The following is a 19,954-nucleotide window of genomic DNA, read 5'->3' as shown; positions in this document are numbered from 1 at the left end:
TGCATGTAATTTATTATGTGCATAATTAGGATAACGAATAACTTAACAACTTTCCGCTCGCACAGCTAACGAGGGAGATGCGAGCGGTGAGATACGTCGACGACGACGGTTCAGGAAAACCGACATTAAGAGCATCGGATTTTTAATTGACAGACCTCGATAATACAGTAATAGTCGTACCATTAACAATGATGAAGAAAAAAAAAAAGTAATTCGCAACAGAATCCTCTTTAACAAAACGCTTATATTAAATTTAAATTTCGACATTTTCAAATTACGAGTAGGACCATCCACATTTTATTCTCGCCCAAAATATTTGATAATAATATGCGCGTAATACCAAAGAAACCAAAATTTCTAATTATTAATTTCTATTCTTTTCCGAAAGAAAAAATCCCGAAGTACTTATAGTTGTGTAAATGCAACTTATAACGATACATATCTTTCCTTTTTTGAATAAATATAAAAATTCTTTTCTAAATAAAAGAGATGAGACAAAAGCGAAATGAAACGCGTGTGCTCAGCATAGAAAATAATGTTCACGTGAGTGCTCGTAAATCAACTTCTTCCTTCGTTCCGTCCTACAACTGATCGGTAGCGTAATCCCGTACTGCGATCCCGTACATCCATGGTAAACGGCGGACACACGTTTTAATGGTGAATTTAATGCGCGAGAGAGCGAGAAGAAGAACGTGGCGATGACTGCACTCTCGCCGCGCGCACGAGATATCTCGCATGTTGGACCATATGCCGCTACGGATTAGGAGCGCACATTACGTGCAAAGTGTTATTACGAGCGGCTGGAGGCGCCTTAATTAGTATTATTATCGAAATAATAATATGCGCACACACGGGAACTCCGACACCTGGAATCCGATGTTCTCACGGCGCGCGGCGCCTTGTAATCGGAATAATCGGCGGGGATACTCTCTCGCTGGCAGAATATTGAAATACGATTTTAATTACTCGCCCGGCAAAACGCCCCTCTGTCGCAATTACAAAACGACGAGGATTTACGACATCCCGCCCGCGAAATTGTTAGATTCCGATATCAAAGTCCGATTGAACAAAGTCAAATTTTTTTTATTATATTATCTCGTGAGATGTACATATAATATTTTGGGAAACATAAATGTCAGTCATCTGATACGTACTGAAAATTTCCTTATCATTTACATGAAAATTAAAGAATATATACTTCTTCATAATTTTGTGACATCCCACAAAAATGCAAAATGTATCATATTTTATTCTTCATTCATTTTAGCCCATTTTTTTAAGACAATGAATCTATGACAGATATCTCACGATTTATACAGTTACCTGTAATATATTCTCATACTGTAATTCTTATTGTAATACATTCGAAATTTTCATAGATCCATTATCTTTTAAATTAGAAAAAAATATTGTTTGATTTATCAGAGCGATGTGCAGCGAAGGAAGCCTTGTTAATCTGTAAAACATAAATACATTCAAATTATAATAACATTCAAAATAATTAATAATAATTAATTATTGATTAATTTCATATAAATAACGATTCCATAATTAACGATTCGTAAAAGTACCAAAACTGTGACTATTTATTACAATTAATATTTTATATAATTTTATCGCTTGAAATTGAGTAAGAATTAGATACATAGAAAATAGAAAACCCAAATTATTATTTAACGATATTTACGGGCGATAATTATTTCTTTAATTAGGTTCGTCCATTATAATCAATTACGATGTATTGCGTGTGCTACATGATCGTACTCTTTCATGTTCTTTTTCCACTATTATGCAGCAAAAAGCGCGTACATCGGAAATGCAGTTTAAAATGTCATGTAATTATCGCACTTTAGTAATTAATACGCGTAATCGTAATTCTCATATTTTTGCGAGAATGAGTGCAATAAAAAAATTTGGAAGAAAAAATCCCGAAAAGCATCGAATAACGACGGAGGAACTGTAAGATATCGTTTATTATTTAATTTATTACTCGTAGAAGTTTCAGAGATTTTTTTGTTTTATATAAATAAAATATCATATTACAATTTTAAAAAGTTCGATATCGACGATGCAAATCGTAAATGTCCCAGTGATTTATAATACAATATTCTCCAAACACCCAGCATTCATCAATTGCAATCGAAATGCCGTAGGATATAAGCGTAATATATGCGCAAAAATATCAAGCGGTTAATCATAAAAAGTGTGTATTTTATTCACGTCATTTACTTGACGTCACAGTCAAGTAAAATCGATAAATGAGACTTTGCAACGTACGAAAACTTGTCTTTTGTCCCATCCATCGGATTCATTCCTTTAAGTTCTCTTTCTGCTGGTGTGATGTAATCGATATATAAAGTATGTATGTATACATAAATATGCCAAAATATGCTAATATTAGGCATAACTTACATCACTGTGCTGAAGGGTTATAATCTAATAAAAAAGTCAGCATCTCCGCGCGCGGAAATCTCGAGTCACCGCACACCATAATGGATCGGATTACGCGAATCTTCTTTCCGATACGTTAATATGCCTGCTGAATTAATTATATCGCCATTAATTACAGCGCTCGTAATACGATCAGTTCCGCGGTATCGTCAGGTGCAAGATGATAAATGTTTTCGACCGGCGTAAAATTTTAAGAACGTCGCTTAATAAGTATTCAAACATTTAAATATTTAAACAAAGTATTAGAAGACTCTAAAGATTTAACACAACATAAACAACTAAAACAGGCTAGTGAGAGTCAGCGCGGGTTTAAGAACGCAAAACACAATCAGTGTTCAAACAATTATTTATTCATAATGAATCACAAAAGTTATTTTTGTGATTCATTATGAATAAATAATTGTTTGAACACTGATTGTGTTTTGCGCTCTTAAACCCGCGCTGACTCTCACTAGCCTGTTTTAATTGTTTATGTTGATTTAAATATTTAATATCTCCTGAGCATATAGAATTATTAGCATTATTAGTAAATTCCTATGCAAGAAATATCTCATGAAACTTCCTATTTGATTAATGTTTTTTATCTTATTTCTCTATACTACTATCTTAATAACAAAAACTATTATCGTGAACAAAAGTTTGTCTTCAGTCAATTAAATTTTAATAAATATTTGTTTTGAATACTTGCAATAAAATGTTTATTTACGATACATAAATATTTATTCAATAGAAAAATAATAACTAAATTATATTAGTGATTCTTGTACTAAATATTTATCTACATTTAGTAAATGTTTCATTGCAATTATTCAAATATTTATTAACATTTTCTCTCAGTATAATATAAATTATATTACATCTCGAAACGAATTCTTTTCCTGAACGTAGCGAACTGCGAACCCGCTTAATTGCGACGCGACGGTTCAATCCGCGCGAATGTCCGCGCGATGTCTTCCGATTTCATCGCGATTCGCAACGCCCCGCCCGGGAGAAGACGTGCGTGGGCGGCGGATGAGTTGCCCTGATGAAACGCACGTGTCTGCTCTTGTCGCGGTTCCGGTAATTGGTAGCCATACGAAGAGAACACGCGGAAAAGACCGCGCGCTGACCTCGCGGAATTCATTTCCGCTCGATGTGCGCGAAATACGCTTTGCGTCCTTCTTGTTCATTGCAAATTCACCGTAAATTTCGTCATGAGTTGCTGCCTTAATCCTTCATTACGTTTCACATTTATGGGAGTTAAAAGATAATATATAAAAATTTGTTATATTAAAATTATGTATTATTCAACATATTACGATTTTATGCGGTAAATGCATAATGTGTATTTTAAATGATGACAGGATGCTTATTTTAAATAATATTATATAATGACTGCGTCAATATAAAATAAAGTTTATAATAATAATTTATTTCACATTTTTGCAACTAATGTTTTAAATAATGTTCAGTTAGTTTATTAGAAAATGTTTCTTATTTATTTTACAATTGTATAAAATTGCATTTAGATTTCTTTTTTTTTTTTATTGATAATTCTCTCAAAAAATAGCGTTTTTGATAGTAATATTAATTTAGGTATATTAATTTTAAAAAAATCTGACAGAACATAATATTCATAAAATATTTAACAACTAAGCGTCTGCTTCTAATAGCTTTTCTCACAAGTCAGAGATATCAACAAAAGAGAATGACAATAGAATTCACTCGATGTTCTTTATTTTTTCACCCCCTTGCCGAAACCGTTTCAGACCGGACCGTGAAGGATCGAGAGGAAAAAAATTCTCATCAACGCGTTCACGGAACATCGTCCCGCGTATGTACACAGTCACCCTGAGCAGGCTCTTAAGCAGCTCTCCTTTGACCCTTAGAAATCCGGCGAACTTATTCAACACGCGCGACGGTTCGTCTTTCCTTAGCAACGCTGGAAAATCCGTTTTCTGTCCGCCTTCCGTTTTACTCCCCTTTCTCTTCTCCGCTCCTCCAAGTGGGGAGGGAACGGGAAAGAGGTCGTTAGTCAAGATAACGAATTAAGGCGGGATGAAAGGTGGACAAGACGGGAGAATCCCGTCTCTCGTCGTTCCCTTCGTTCCCTTCACAAAGGCACATTACATTTGGTGCGTCGGCAAAATGTCTGATATATCTAATCGTTGAAAATCTGCATAATGGTCAGTTGGCGTGTCATGAGCGCACCTACCCTCGCTTTTCTACCTTCTCAAACAACCGGACTACGTATATCCGCAATTATACCGACGAGATAAAAAATTCTTCTATCGATTACTATTAACGCCTTCAACCTATCATTATCCAAAAAGAAGAAGACAGTTTGTTTTACTTATCATTAATTTTCAAATTTTATTGCATTAAGATTAATGAAACAATCATGTTTTTATAACATATCAGTATTCTATTATAAAGTAGTATTAGTAGTAAAGAGAAAGTAGTTACAAAATGTAATTAATTCCTAGAGGATTTCTCGTGTTTAAATAAATTTATTCTGTTTTTATTAAATAAAGAAAAATAATTTGAAAAATTCTAGCATAAAAAATTCCAACGTTATATTACTAAAGTGATCATACGATGTCCACTTTCAGTGAAATTTTTATCGTTCAATATCGAGATGAGAGAATCCGCAAATTAATTAAAAGCTAATTTTAATGAAAAAATTCGTTCACTCTTATCGCGGCAGCTGACTGTTCTCACGAATCTTCTTGGTATGATATCTTTAGATGCTCTAGACGCGATATTTTCCTTGCGCCGAGACATTTTTGATAGATGATTCGCATCCATTTTTCATACTACACAATAAAATTTTATTGGTTCAAGAATGTATCCTCTATCTCAATAAAATGAATATTGTAATGGCATAATTGTAAAACAATGACACTATTTTTTTTAATTCAGAAGTATCAAAAATATTCAAAATATTCAAAATCATTAATTATATTTTTTTGCTGTGATAAATGAATCCAATTGTATTCTATCGTTGAATTGAATGAAAGAGGCCTAAAACGTGTATATACCGCCACCTTTCCAATGACGTCTGAAGTTTACCGGTAGATCGGTACAATCGTAAACACATTTGCATATGCACTCATGTAGAAAAAAAATTAGAGGTAAAAATTTAATAATCGTAGATGTAATAATTAAATAAATTTAATTATTAATTTTAAATACTAACTTTAAACAATAATAATAATTATTATTATATTGATAATTTTATCAATTCTACATTATACACATTGTACGATGTAAATGTAAGAAGGCAATTTTGTTTTAATTTTATTATACAAAATGCCTGAGCTTAAAATAATTCTAAATTACCAAGAATCTCAATTTCAAATAGATTATCCGAGTAATGATATCAATAAAAGTTTCATGAACGGAGCTAATAATTTAATTAATTATATACCGTTGCAGCAAAATAATTTAGAGAATAATCAAAACATAACATGCACACATAAATGTTTGCATAATCATTCTATTTTCATTGTTCCATTCACTAAAACATATCTCTAGCCAGCGTCTAAATTATTACCGCGAGGAATGAGTATTGTTCACACAGTGCCAATATATGTGTACGTGTCGATATGAATAATCGCAAAAAGAAAGTCACATTGTCTAACTCGAACCGGAATAAGACACGCGGCCATCCGTTGCCGGGCACAATGGTGAGCGATGACGGGCCATTATTCACGGCGGCAGGAAAGCCGAGCTTAAAAGTCTTCGCGTTCAGTGGACCGACGAAAAACCGCCCCCAAGAATGCGATTTTCGTGCTTCGAGCATCGAAGGCACGACCCTAAAAGATGAGCTTAAATAATTACACTAATCAATTTTACCTCGACACAAAATCGAAGGACACTTCGCGAGCATCAACTCTTCGCTCTACGTTTCGCAGTTTTTTTTTTTTTTTTATAATGAGCAAACTATGGCTTTAAATATCCGTCATTATTTAAAGTTTAGCATATCTTGTTTGCTACATATTTACTATTTCAACGAGTGTAAATTGCATTTAGAATTCAACCAAACATGTATTATTATATGCACACAAAATATTCTAAAAAATTAACCTTTAATCCAATAAATGTAGCTGGAAATGGTGTTTTTAATAACGAAGTTTCATGCTTCTCGCATTATGTGTTCACGTAACAACATTAATAATAATAATTATAACAACTTCATAAAATTTAATATAATATATAAATCGACAATCTGACAGAAGCACACGATATACGAGAGACGTATGTTGGATTTTCGCTGTCGTAAAGGAAAGACATTTGCCAAGAGGAAGCCACGTTGTCGAACGATCGATCGAACGTGGATTTCGACGGCGAGACATAAATTCTCTTCGCGGAGTCGTTCGTCTCGAGATGCGCGCCAACCCCTAGACGAACTTAATATGCAAGTAATGCATATCGAGACAGCAGGGCACTGACAGTCCATATTAAATTCTTAGCGGGCAGCGCGCGTCGCGCTTAATGTCGCTCATTAATCAATGGCATTGTGTGCGCGGCGGTAAGTCCGGTCCAAATATTTCGACATAGGACTCTTTCCGCTTATGCGGCTTGCGGTAGTGTGTTCGTTGCCAGCTGAGACAACCACTCGTGCACAACGACACGGTGCATTACCGGCAGAATGCGCCGTAAGTTATGGGGCCTCGTTGTATTTAAAGCACGGGGCGTCACTTCGGTTATATGCGCTACATCTTCACTTGCGTGTCTCTTATTACTGCAACGGGCCAGAAAATTTTTGTGACATTTTTGTCAAAGATGTTAAAAATTGACAGTGCAAAAATGTAAAATGTAAAAATTGAAAGAATCGGCAAAAATACGAAAGTAGATTGAGATAGAAACCTCTACTGCGCAGCGTAGAAAAAGTATTGCAAAATATTGCTGCAATGTGTCAGCAACGTTGCAGCAATGGTAAAATGTCTGCTTTAGAAATGATATATGACGTTGCAGTAACATTACGTATTAATATTTCTGAAGCGGACATTTTATCGTTACTGCAATATTGCTGAAACATTGTGGCAATATTTTACAATGTTTTTGTTATTCTGTGCTGTACAGGAAGTGTATTGATTTTATCTAATTTTAAATATGTACGTAAAGTTATAAAAATACCTATGTTATTGCACATAGCTCATTTTTAGAACAGTGCAAATTAAAAAAAATCAATATTATTGAAGACAGAAGAAATCTCATAAAATTGTAACGATGATCACCAAATGAAAGGGCTAGATTTCGCGTTTTTGAAATTTCATGGTTACCAAGTGATAAAATATCATAATGAAATTTTCTAATAAAAGTTCAAGCATTTATTCACGGTATTTATGTCGATGTGAAACATTTCAGCGTGTCCGCGCGGTATCAGGTTACATTTGCGAGCGTGCGATACAATGCATCGCCCCAAACTCGCGGCTGCAATCGCGCGAAAACGTTTCTAACATTTTACGAAGTGACAGCCGTGTTTCGCCACGGCCGACCCCGGCTATCGTGACATGTCGAGATGACAAAAGCGGACGGTAATAAAAATCAGCTTCGGTGCGTATCTGCAGTGCGCGCACTCTCTGTCACGACCGTGTCGGCCGCAACGATCTCACCGTTCATTCAGGAATGACGACGATCGGGCATTTGGTTTCAGGCGGACAATAACCGGGCGACGCGTTCCGGACGCGAGTTTCATTCCGTTGCCCGCGTCGCGCTGTTTAAAGCCGAAAGCGCGCACAAAAGCCGGGCGCTTTCATATTTCTGCCGCGGCGCGTAAGTCTCGCGTGAATTCGCGTCGATACGCGCGCGCCCGGAAAGTTATTCTACGAAGGGTCTGTGCGATCGCAAATATCGGCAGCCCTTGCTACTATTGTCTCCGCTGTGTTTACGTCCGCGCGACTGATTACGTACCTTCATCGGTTTTTATTCTTCTCTCTTTTTTTTTTAATACTGCGAGTCGCTGCATATATAGGTACATAGGTCGTATATCGATTGCGATATCCTAAACGTGTCAGGCTTGCAATAATAGACGTGCTCAACGTGCAAATAATAATTTGCTTTGAGGTTGACAAAGAGATATATTGAAAACGGAATCCTGCTAAGATGTTTAGTAAGTCCATTTAGAATGCTTCTGTAACGTTAACAAAATGTTGATTCTGTACTTGAGGTTTTTAATTTTTACCAAGTTATAAATATCAATAAATATTTTAATGATTTTTTTATGAGTAGCGCACAGGTAAGACATGACACGTAATGTTGCACATATCAACAAAGACGGAACGTTTAGTCATAAACGGCATTGCAGCCTACATTAAATGCAATCCCGTTTCGTACTCTCGATGGCGCATATGCATAGAATCGCGTAATAGGTCGGATAGCCAAATTTGCATAGTCATATAGTTAAGCGTATAGATTGGTAGACTAATTAGGAGCTTTGCATAGCGGTGCTGTTTAGCTGAAAGTCGGCAGAGAGGAATCGTCTCCAAAGGATTATGGTCTCATCGTAAATATCCTTCATTAATTGAATCACGGAATTACGTCTAAATAATATCGATACGGACTTGGAAGCAGGGCGATACGTATTTTTTTTTTTAATGAATAAGACTCGACCATGTCTCAAATTAATTAAAACTCACTACAACGGTTTTACGGATTGTGAATATTTTACACGAATGAATAATAATTTCGAATTTGTGTTTCAATAAATGAGTCAACGTAAAATTATATTTATCAAATGTATTCTTTCGTTTATCTTTCGTGTACTGTATACTCAATGTTTTATTTAACTTTCTTAAAAATTTCCCGTAATTTTTCTTCTACACCGAGGAAAAAAATTACTAAATTGTAATATTCATTCGAATAGTACTAATAAAATATTTACTAAATATAAATATATATTTATTTAGTATAAGAACTGTTAATTAAGTTTCATTTTTTCTTACAGAGTAAACATTTTATTGGTATTATTCGAATAAATATTTATTAAAATTTAAGAATTTTTTCTCGCTGTTTGACCATACATACGTATGTTAAAGCTTCTATTTTAACTTTGTTCTTTCACAACCCTCTTAGTAACCGTAGCACCTGCATATGACTGTGTCAGAGTCAATAATGAACTTTCGATCCTCGATGCGGAGAACCAATTTTTTTTAGCCAGCACAGTAATTCAGCAGCGGCGATTAAACTCGAATTACACGTGTGGGCGGGTGGCCGCGAAAGGGCGCATTCGGCATAATCGAAGTATCGCGTGCCAACGGTATGTACGATAATTCCATTACGCGAGAGAACAAATGTACCGCGGATGTACGTGTACACGCAGCGCGGCGGGACCCTTTTATCGGGCGCGATCTGATAATCCGCCGATCGGCAGCGGGCGGAGGCTAAAAGCGGCTGCGTGAGATACGCGACTAATTCACGTCGCGTGAAAAACCGGCGTTGCGAGCTGCATAAAATATACCCGGCGGCGTGCGCGAGCGCGTCCGCATTTGCGACTGCGAGCGCAAGCTATCTTGTCGTTCCACCCGCTTGCAACCTTAATATGCGCTCTGAAAATTCGCTCTCACCCTTTAGAAAATTCCATTTTACAAAATGAGATATTATCGTGGATTTTATTAGCCTTTAACCTACTTGTGCACGTACAGTTGGTACGATGTATACACGAATATTGATTGATAGCGAGAATATTTTTTGTTGAATTGCGGTTGGTTGTCGCATAAAGAGTTTAATATTGTCAGCGTTAGATTATCGTTAAAATGCCAATATTTGAAAACTAAAACGATAGAAATTGCAATATAATCCGTTTATTATTTATATGATGAAAGTATTTATATGATAAGAATATTTATATTTTATTCGGATCCCAAATCTAGTTTTCAGTTTTACATCCGATTGTGTGCCATTATGAAATTTATGAAAATACATGTGATTAATTTAACAAGAAAATGGCACTTAACTCTTTCGAAATTACAATAAAAGATCACAATTGTTTAAACCGTCAATATAAAATCGTATAATTCACAGGTTTATATTAATACTTAATCAAAGAAAATGAAATTAATTAATTTGTAGTTTACAGATGACGTATATCAATAATTCATTAAATGTGTATCAGAGAAAATTCATGAATAGATTTTTAAAACTGAATATAGTTACAAACTTTAATTTTTTGGGAATATCTTTTGTTGCAAATACTTGCATGGTTATTTATATTCATTATTTGTCACTTTGTGAGCTTCATTGAAAAAGTTGCATAGTTTTCAAAGGCCACATAATCCGCGATAAAATTACAGCATTAAACTGGAGCGAACTTTCTTAATATAAAGTAAAGACGATTAATATGCTTCTCTGTGCGTGACTTTAATAAGAAACTTCACACATGATACTTTATTTTGCAACGAGCGTGTAATTTTACACAAACGTATGAAAACCAACGTTAAAAATTATATTAAAACGCATGTGGCACAATTTAAAATTTTACAGGATATTGATATTTTAATATCAGTACGATTTAAATAGAATATATTTTTAATAAAGCGGAACATAGTTCTGACATTTCTGCACAAGTAAATGCACACTATTTTATTTTATTTTTTCCTTCTTAAAATTTTTCAATTACACTATGTAGGAACAATTTGTGTTTGTGATATTTATTTGTTTAGCGAAAATAGAATCGTAATAAATTGATTACGTTCTCTATATCAAAACGCGATAATTCGTGAACGAAATGAAAACAGGTGACGCGAATAGATCGCCGGGATTGTGAATGACCCGACTATTCTCGGTGCGGAGAGGAATTTCGTTCAGGAATCTTTTCGACACGAGAAACGATGTACACACGCACACTCGCGTAGCGAATGAGTGCGAGCAACCCGAGCAAAAAAGCTTGCAAGCTCGTTTGGTACAACGCCGCTGCGTCTGTTCATTTACATAGTCCGGTGCATTTATAGATCATTACACCACTCTGCATCGCTATTACCTTATATTTTTCACATTACTTGTCGCGAGTTACGAGCGGTTTACTTGAGCGACTTCCTGCATAAAGCTTATAAATATCGTGGCACACAGTGCAGCGTTGTCTACCAATTTTTTATGTTGTGTTTATTTCCTTTGTCGGTTAACTTATCTCTGTAAAAATTGTACTTGCCAACACATGAAGTATCTTGAGTTTTACAAATACAATTTTACCGAAATCCCAATCTTTAACGCGATATTTTAATATTCTAAGCAACGTAATTTGCAAATGACGTAGTATGTAAAAGTTCTTTTCCGTTTTATATTAATCTGTTTTCATTTAAAAAATAAAATTTGAATCGCAGTTTAAGATAAAAAATGATTATTCGCACCGTACATTTCTAATTTAATTTTACAATCACAACTATATATAAAAAAAATTAAAATATATTTTCTTATATTCAATCAGTATCTTCTTGCAAAGATAGAAAATTAGCTCTAATTAGCTGTAATTAGGAAACGACGCTCCTTCGTCTTCAAACTGTTCTTTCACTTTGAAGATTTGCTTGCTCGAGCATAAGCGTGCAACTCTGAACCGGAATTAATTAATCGCAATCGTCCGTCGCTCGGCTGCGAGTGAGCGCATTGACGCGATTAGCAGAGCTGCGGTGTCGAGGCGCAAACAAAACGCGCGTTTTCTGCTGTCCCCGACGATTCATCGTGGCGAATATTTGGCTCGCGCGATCCGAAAGCAAAATACGCGACGCGCATCGTCGGACAAACGCATCCGCGCTTGTTCCCTTTTTTGCGGCTCGCGTGCGCGCTCGCGTGCGAATGTTCTCGTCCGGCCGCCTAAAATATCTCGCATATTTTTGTTGGGAATTAATCCGGGCCGTAATACCGGCCAGCGGGTGCACTGAAAATTCTCTCGACAAACAACCCTCCCGCCGCCCACCTATCTCCATCCTCTCACCCCCGTGACGCTAAAGGGCGCGCACTGCAGCCGCACGTGTCTGCAATTTCCACGTGTGTTTGTGTCTTGGGGAAGGTGACTGTATGGTAATATACAGGGTGCGTCGAGAAGAAACAAATTAATATATTCAGACCTTGGTACAATCGCTCGACGGACGCTATATCGAAAACGTTTAGGCCCTGCTCACAACAGAAAAATATTAGATATTAGAAATAATAATTAAAATTTGAGAATCGGTTTTCTTAATGAATATTACACGTAACGCACAATAGATACGAATAAGACTAAAATTTTAATTTCTTATTCCTAATATTTAATATTTTTCTGTGTACAGGGTCTTACACAAGCTAAAATAAGCGTGCAATAAGTAAATTAATTTCAACTTCCTAGGTTTATAACTAAGGCTCAAATTAATTTTGATTAATCCAAATTTGGAATAAATTAAAATTTCATTAATTATTTAACGATGGAGTTAAATTTGACGCGTTGGAGTACTTCTAATTTGACGATACCCGACTTGGCAATGAACCTCCGTAATTGAACCTTCATATAAATTTCAAAATAAAATTCATGTCTGATCGAAAATGCAGTCTTGTTGATTTGTAGTGCGTTTTCCGAGCCACCTTATATAGAAATCTACAGTCTGTGCGTATGTATCTGGCGTCGTACGTATACATCTCGTCTGTGTGTTCGACAAGTACGCGGGTGTCTGGGACCGCTTGTGAGAACGGGAAAACGCGGGAACCAGCGAAATGGTCAACCGTAACCCCCGACCCGGGCCCCTCCCGCCTCTCGCAAACCCCCGCGGGCGCATATTCGCCACCTGAAATTCCTCAAGTTTACCGAGGGACAGAAATTAGTTGGAGCGACGTAATTGCTGGAATGTATGCGTTCGCCCGTTAACGTTATGGCACCTCTCATTACCGTTCTAACGGCAGCTGACACGAGCTTCCGCCCCCACGTGCGCCATATTCCCGAAAAAAAAGGATCAAACGTCACCCTGGTGAGATAAAGGCCCGGTGCGACAAAGTGCTAAGATCCCCCATGGTATTTTACCTTCGTAGATATGTCATATGATTTGGATATTTATTACACACGAGAGTAATATTATATAAAATATATATCATGTGTGCATTCTCGCATACATGATTCTCTCTCTTTTATGTTTCTAACGCAACACCTTTGAAACTTGACGACAGGTTGACAGAGGATTTTCAGACCGCTCGATTATTTGCCCTCGACCCATAAATAGTCGAAGTCTCGTCGAACGCAATTTAATCAAGTTCGGCAAGTTCGCCGACGATGTGGCGGTTGTCGGGGGTCAGTGCATGCATTCTATACTAGCCAGGGGAATTTTGTGGACCTCGCGCGGTCACCTACTGTAATATTAATGGCTCGAGTATGAAATTTGCTTAATCATGACTAACGGGATGACCCAATGGAATCACAATAGGTTCGCCGCCGCGTTTGCCTGTCGCGTCAATTCCGAATAATGATCGCTGCACAAAAAGAAGCGCGAAAAAGTGTGAAAATTAAGTGCAGTTTTGCAAAATCATATCGATTTTGATTTTGTGCCCCGTTCCCAAGAAAGTTCGCGAAATTCAATAAAGAATGGAAAGGGCAATTTAATAGAAATAGAAAGTTAATCAAATTTCAAAGTGAAATCTCGCTCGCTAACTTACTTTCGTTCACTTCAATTTATTCAACTAACTTCCTTGATTCACAAGAACCACTTTTACATCCAATCAGTGTATTTTCCTTGAGGCGAAAAATTTCAATCCAATTATTGCGATTTCTGTAAGACTTTTTACTTGAAAATGATAAAACTTACTTTTCAAAGTATTTAATAAATATCTGAATGATATGGTGAGAATATTTTCAAATACATACAATACACTTGTTAAATTAAAAAATATAGATATGTAAGAATTTTATCTTCTTCGTTGATCAGCGGATACCATCATGAATATTTCTTTTCCCCAGACACAACTCTAATGGCTAGTAGTATTTTCTTGCTTAATTAGTGTGAGTAATGTCGCGCATTTGACCATTTCGTATCTGTGACCACGACTGTAAAAAGATATCGCGCGAAAAGAACGCTAAAAGTGGGAATGACAAATCCGAGAAACCGGGAAAACAAAGCTCGACCAAGAGACGAAAATTACGAAAAACAATGAAAAATGTTCATTAGTTATAGGGGAATCAAGTACGTTCACATTTTCTCCCTAACAAAATCGTCCCTGCTATATCTCACGCTACGCGAAAAACATGTTTGCATCCATGCTTCCTGTATTCTACGTCGCACATGGCATATCGCCACTCATGCATGTACGTAATCTTCAAGTTTCTTCGTTAATAAATTAAAACGTATTGTTGCTTGCAAGATTTGTTATATACATATTTATACTTAAAACAAGTTATTTAAATGTTCATTGTTATTTATATTATATTTCTGTTATCAGAGTTGGGAAGTAACTAGTTAAAAAGTTAATAAATTTTCAATTAACTTAGTTAATTTTTAACTTTAAGGATATTCCAACTACCATTCGAGTTAAAAGTTAAAACTACAACAAAATATATTCATTTTTGCTGTAAAAATAATTATAACATTAAAAAATGTATTTCTTCGAAGAAAACAATGAAAAATTCATGGTTCATAATAATTTTTGTAATAAAAATGATTATTGTTGCAGTTTTAAAGACAACTTTTAAACGAGTTAGTAGATCTAAATAAATTTTTGCACAAATATTTATGAGAGTTTGATTAATTCATATGTAAAAATTATAATTTAATCTTAATGATCCCTCCTTATCAAATTTGCAAAAAAAAACGCAATTTATTAGATATTATAAAATTAGATAAAAATTTTTACATATACTAAGAAAACTTTAATAAATATTTGTGCAAAAATTGATTTAGATCTACTTGCTTATTTAAAAACTATTGTTATAAACTTTAATTTAATGTAGTTAAAATATATTATCTTGCCCAACCCTGATCATTAATATTACATACATGTGTCATGCTCAAAATATTATATTATACATACCTGACTCTTCTTGAATAGGTTTTAGTTTCGAAGCTGTATCCTTTCCTTTGAACTGCTCGCGGGAAGGACTGTCTTTTTTTGTCTTGTTCAATTTCGTAGCATTTCCCTTGTTTTTCTTGTAGACCGCGTAAAGATACAGTATATCCTAGAAAATACAGTATATCAGATGAACATAAGTGTATCCTCTTAATTTTTGTTAGGAAATTCTTATTGATTGCATCAATGTGACATTATCACACTTGCACGTAGATTATATGTTGCCGTTAACTATTTATTTCATTTTATTCTCCCATTTCGTTATTTTTAATATAATATATTTATTGTATCATTCTTACAAATACCAATTAAACATAATACAATGATATATTAATATATTATTAATGAAATTAGCATGTATGAATAAAAAAAAGTAACATTATTGTAAGTTATATAAATCATTATCAAATATTTTTTTATTAATATTAAACAAAATCGATTGTTTCAAAACGATAACATGTTTTAATAATTGAATATTAATCTTTCAATTTTGTTAAGAATTTAAAATTAAAAAATATAAAGAAGATTCATTACATGTGTACTCATAATATAAAGAAAATTGAAAAAATGCTTTTTTGCCAATATCCTCATTTCATCTAATTTCCTAATAACAAATCTATAAGCTTACCTCAAGAGTTTTAGAAGAGTTGCTGTTTTCATCTGATGCACTGAAAACATTATCTTTTTAGAATTGTTTGTAATTGAATTTAAACCAGAGCGTTCGGCCGATTTTTAGTTTGTCTCTACCTAGCGCTATTTTTTCCTTGCGCAGAGCAAGTGTTGATTGACAGTAAAACAGCCTGAAAGATGGTAAAGTAATAGAAAGGGAAGAAAGTGGACGCTAGGTAAAGGCAAGCTGAAAATCAACTGATGTGCAACGTCCTAAAATAAAAAAATAAGGATCTAGATATAATAACAGTGTTCGTTAATTTACGTTATTATTGCACAAACATCATTTTCGAAAACTTTCTTAAATCTTCTACTACACAGTATGCCTGAAAAGTTCTCGGACTGATTTTCCTGGAATGAGACACATGGAACCATCTGTCGACTAATAGCCAAAATATTGTGTGATATCTTCTGTATCTTTAATATATTCAAATTTCATCAATGACTATGTTTCAAAATTGACTGCCAACAGTGAAAATCTACAGTGCATGTAACGTAATAATTTATTATAATTTCGTCCGCTGCTCCTGAAAGTCAAAAATTTACAAAAACCAATGCCGTGTACTATATTATTATTGCAAAAAAAATAAAATTGCTACAGCGTAAATAGGAAAAAAATATCTGCTAGAATTTTCCGTATGTAACATGTAGACAGTAGAAATCTCTTTCTTTACGCTGTACCGTTTAAGTGGAAGTAATTCAAATGTACGATTCTTATGATAAAAAAGGCATGGATGAATATTTTACGTGTACAAGGAAAAGAAAGAAAAAAATTTTGAAAATTTAATCTGTAATAATGAATGGAAGAACCAAAGTATTAAAACTTAACCATAATAATTTTAATTAATTTAAGGAGTTATCCCAATCTGCTTTTTACAACACAATGCATTTATATTTAGCGGACCATATATTAGTCAAAACTATTTATAGAAATATTCCTGCATTTTATGCAATAACAGAGTATGTTAAGAAAATTTATTATATATTTGCATGTATATCATATAACTGTATAAGGTATTCAAGCACAATCTTTTGAAATACCTTAAAATACCTGATTATTGAAATTTAAATATTTAATTTTATTTTACTGTTTATTGTTCAAATTATTATTCAAATTTAAAACTTTATTTTTTCAAAATAACTTAAATCTACTTATGCTGTTATTGTACCCAGGTCCTTAAATATAATAAAATATCTTACTTGGTCCTTTCAAATAAATCAGTACTCATAGTGTTTACATTTTCCTGAGAAGTGTTATAATTACTATCACTACCATCAAAGGATGATGTAATCATCCCAGAATCCCCTACAGCCACTATATAGTTTATATCCAATACAGGATCATCTACCATGAAGTGAGTTTGTATTACTTCAGTTTCATCAGAAAATGGAATATCCGCCTAAAAATATTTTATATAATATATAATGTAATTTGTAACAAAAATTCTATTATTATTGTATAATTATTATGTATTGATAACTCTGGAGCAGGAACAAAATGGCATATAAATTGCAATTATCCAATGCAATTATGCAGTTAATATTTTCTTAAGTAATACAATTGTTTATTACGTAAGAAAATTTTTAAATTTGAATTGAAGCGTTGACGTCGATGATATGGATATTCCTTTAATATTTTAAAATATCTTACAAAATTATCTGAAATTCTCACTCTTTCAACATGGTAAATTACAATTTTTCTACAAATTTTTGTAGAAATATACCTTGTCCTGTACAAAAGCTGCTTGTACCTCATCCAATAGGTCCTGTACCGTGCAGTCCTCATTCGGTATGTGAAACGTAATTAATCTCAGTTCTTTTCTGGCTGACATCACTAACATTTTTGCTATATTTTTTGAAATTTGATGTTGAACTATGGCATTTGATGGGTCGTGAATAATTTTGAAGGAAAGCGTTGCTTTCACTTGAGTGGTTGCCATGTTCTAATTGTGGCGAAGAAGACTAATGCACAATAAACGTTTTTTTCCTGAGCACGTTCCGAAGAATTGGCTTCAATACTAGTAATGTGTGTATTATATTCAGTTGATGTTGCTATGGATTTTGTTGCGAAGAGATTGAAATCTGCTGCAGTTTTTGTTGCAAAAATTTATGAAAAAAAAGAAAAAAAAATTATTAAAAAATATATTTCCATATAAAAACAATATTTCTTTATTATTTCATATAAAACATTACAGATAAAATACTAAATTTATTTCATGATTTATATTGTAATTGATTTGAATTTTTTTAACATCAGAAACTTGGGAATTTCTAAATTAATATAAACAAAGTTTTTCAAAATTAAAATTAACGTAACTTTTAACTAGTTAGTTTTTTGTTCATATAACTTTGAATTTAACATAACTAAATTAATTTTATAAACTTTAATTTAAAAAATACATTAACTTACTCAATCTCATTACATACACAACATAAATGTAAATATAAAATTTTATAATTTAAAAAATATAAAAAATATCAATTTATATTATTATTATTATTATTATTATTTAATACATCTTGTTAATATTTGGCATGTAAATTAGTATTTACCTATAGAAAAGTTATGTTCAAATAGATGAAATCATTTCTTTAACTTGAATTTTTTAAGTTGAAGTGAAAATATCTTTGAGGAAAATAAAAATTTATTTGAATTCAAGACGTCATTAGCCTTATTTTAAAGCAAATAAATTCATTTGTTCAAATTATTTAATTTGAAAAAAATAATTTTTTTATTCAAAGAAAGTACTGACAAAAATGTAAGAAATAATTGTTATTTTAATTTGGTTTTACACATATATTTCTTTCATTAAAAAAAACACTCAAAATATTTCTTCACATCAAAAAAATTTTTTAACCGTATAGCAACGTACAAATTTCTTTCAGTCAAAGTTTTTTACTTGAAACTTTTCTCTGGGTTTTACTATTTCCCATTGCTGTTAGGCAACTTTATTAAAACGCGCTATTGATTTCGCTTGATTTAATAAGATTGAAAATATTACCGCAGAATCCAGAAATGGATTCTTTTAATATGAATTCGCTTGATAGGCATGTAATTACTTACCGCGACTGTTAGATATAATAATAACAGGAAACTTCACTGCTGAAAGGTTGACCAATGTCGAACTCGAAGAAAGAAATAATTCCGTCGTCTCTCTTCTTTTTCCTCTTTTTCTCCCTCTCCCCTAACAAGTCACGCTGGTAGACTTCTTTCTGTACACAAAATAATGGGCGTAATTCAGAAACGACGGAATGATTGATGAATCCGCGTAAACAGAGCGCGACATGAAAGAAGAGTGTCACGGAAAGGTCTGTTTTTACTCTGTTTTTGGTGTACAAGAAATATGTAAACATATCACGGATTTCGAAAGCTAGCCACTTGGTGGGGAAGACGACTCGAATGTATTCTTATACGTACCTCAATCCGTCTTCGGCCACCGCCTTTTCACACCTTTTCGGATTTCTTCTGTGCGAAATCACGATTCACGTTCAGGCCGGTCCAAGTCGCAAGAGATAACCGATACGAAATGATACGAAATGAATTAAATGAAACGATGCGCCGAATCGGCGGGAGACCCCAAAAGAAAGATGGCGCTGAATGTTCACGATCACGTGATCATGGATAAAACTGTTCCGCGAAACACGATCGATTCGAAATCGAATACGCAGAAATTTATCACACAACTCCTTGCCGCGATATTTTTCTTAAATTTCTTAATATAAATATTGGCAGTTAATTAGTAAAGTTGGAGGCACAGTTGTTTGTTTTCTCTCCACGTTGGAAGGAAAAAGTGAGAAGATGAGCTGTTCAAGAGGTTCAACTGAAAAAAGCAAACGC

At 33.9% G+C, this 19,954-nt stretch overlaps 1 protein-coding gene across 3 annotated transcripts; it reads right to left on the bottom strand.

Moving 5' to 3' along the window:
- Positions 1–1,062: 1,062 nt before the first annotated feature.
- LOC105193212 lies at positions 1,063–19,721 on the bottom strand. Of its 3 annotated transcripts, none has more exons than XM_039454380.1 (7): positions 19,535–19,721; positions 19,181–19,329; positions 17,868–18,201; positions 17,317–17,516; positions 16,076–16,115; positions 15,412–15,556; positions 1,063–1,456 (listed from the first exon to the last, which is right to left on the bottom strand). In XM_039454380.1, exons 3-7 carry the CDS (start codon positions 18,054–18,056, stop codon positions 1,452–1,454), a joined length of 579 nt encoding a protein of 192 aa, XP_039310314.1. In that variant the 5' UTR covers positions 18,057–18,201; positions 19,181–19,329; positions 19,535–19,721; the 3' UTR covers positions 1,063–1,451. The 3 variants fall into 3 exon arrangements, with proteins under 3 accessions (XP_039310314.1, XP_025989126.2, XP_039310313.1); XM_026133341.2 differs by having other exon boundaries at positions 17,841–18,201; positions 19,535–19,717; XM_039454379.1 differs by having other exon boundaries at positions 17,841–18,198; positions 19,535–19,711.
- Positions 19,722–19,954: the final 233 nt, after the last annotated feature.

The sequence above is a fragment of the Solenopsis invicta genome, chromosome 10 (assembly GCF_016802725.1).
Source record: "Solenopsis invicta isolate M01_SB chromosome 10, UNIL_Sinv_3.0, whole genome shotgun sequence".
Taxonomy (NCBI): Eukaryota; Metazoa; Arthropoda; class Insecta; order Hymenoptera; family Formicidae; genus Solenopsis; species Solenopsis invicta.
This window is presented reverse-complemented; position numbering and strand designations above follow the sequence as displayed.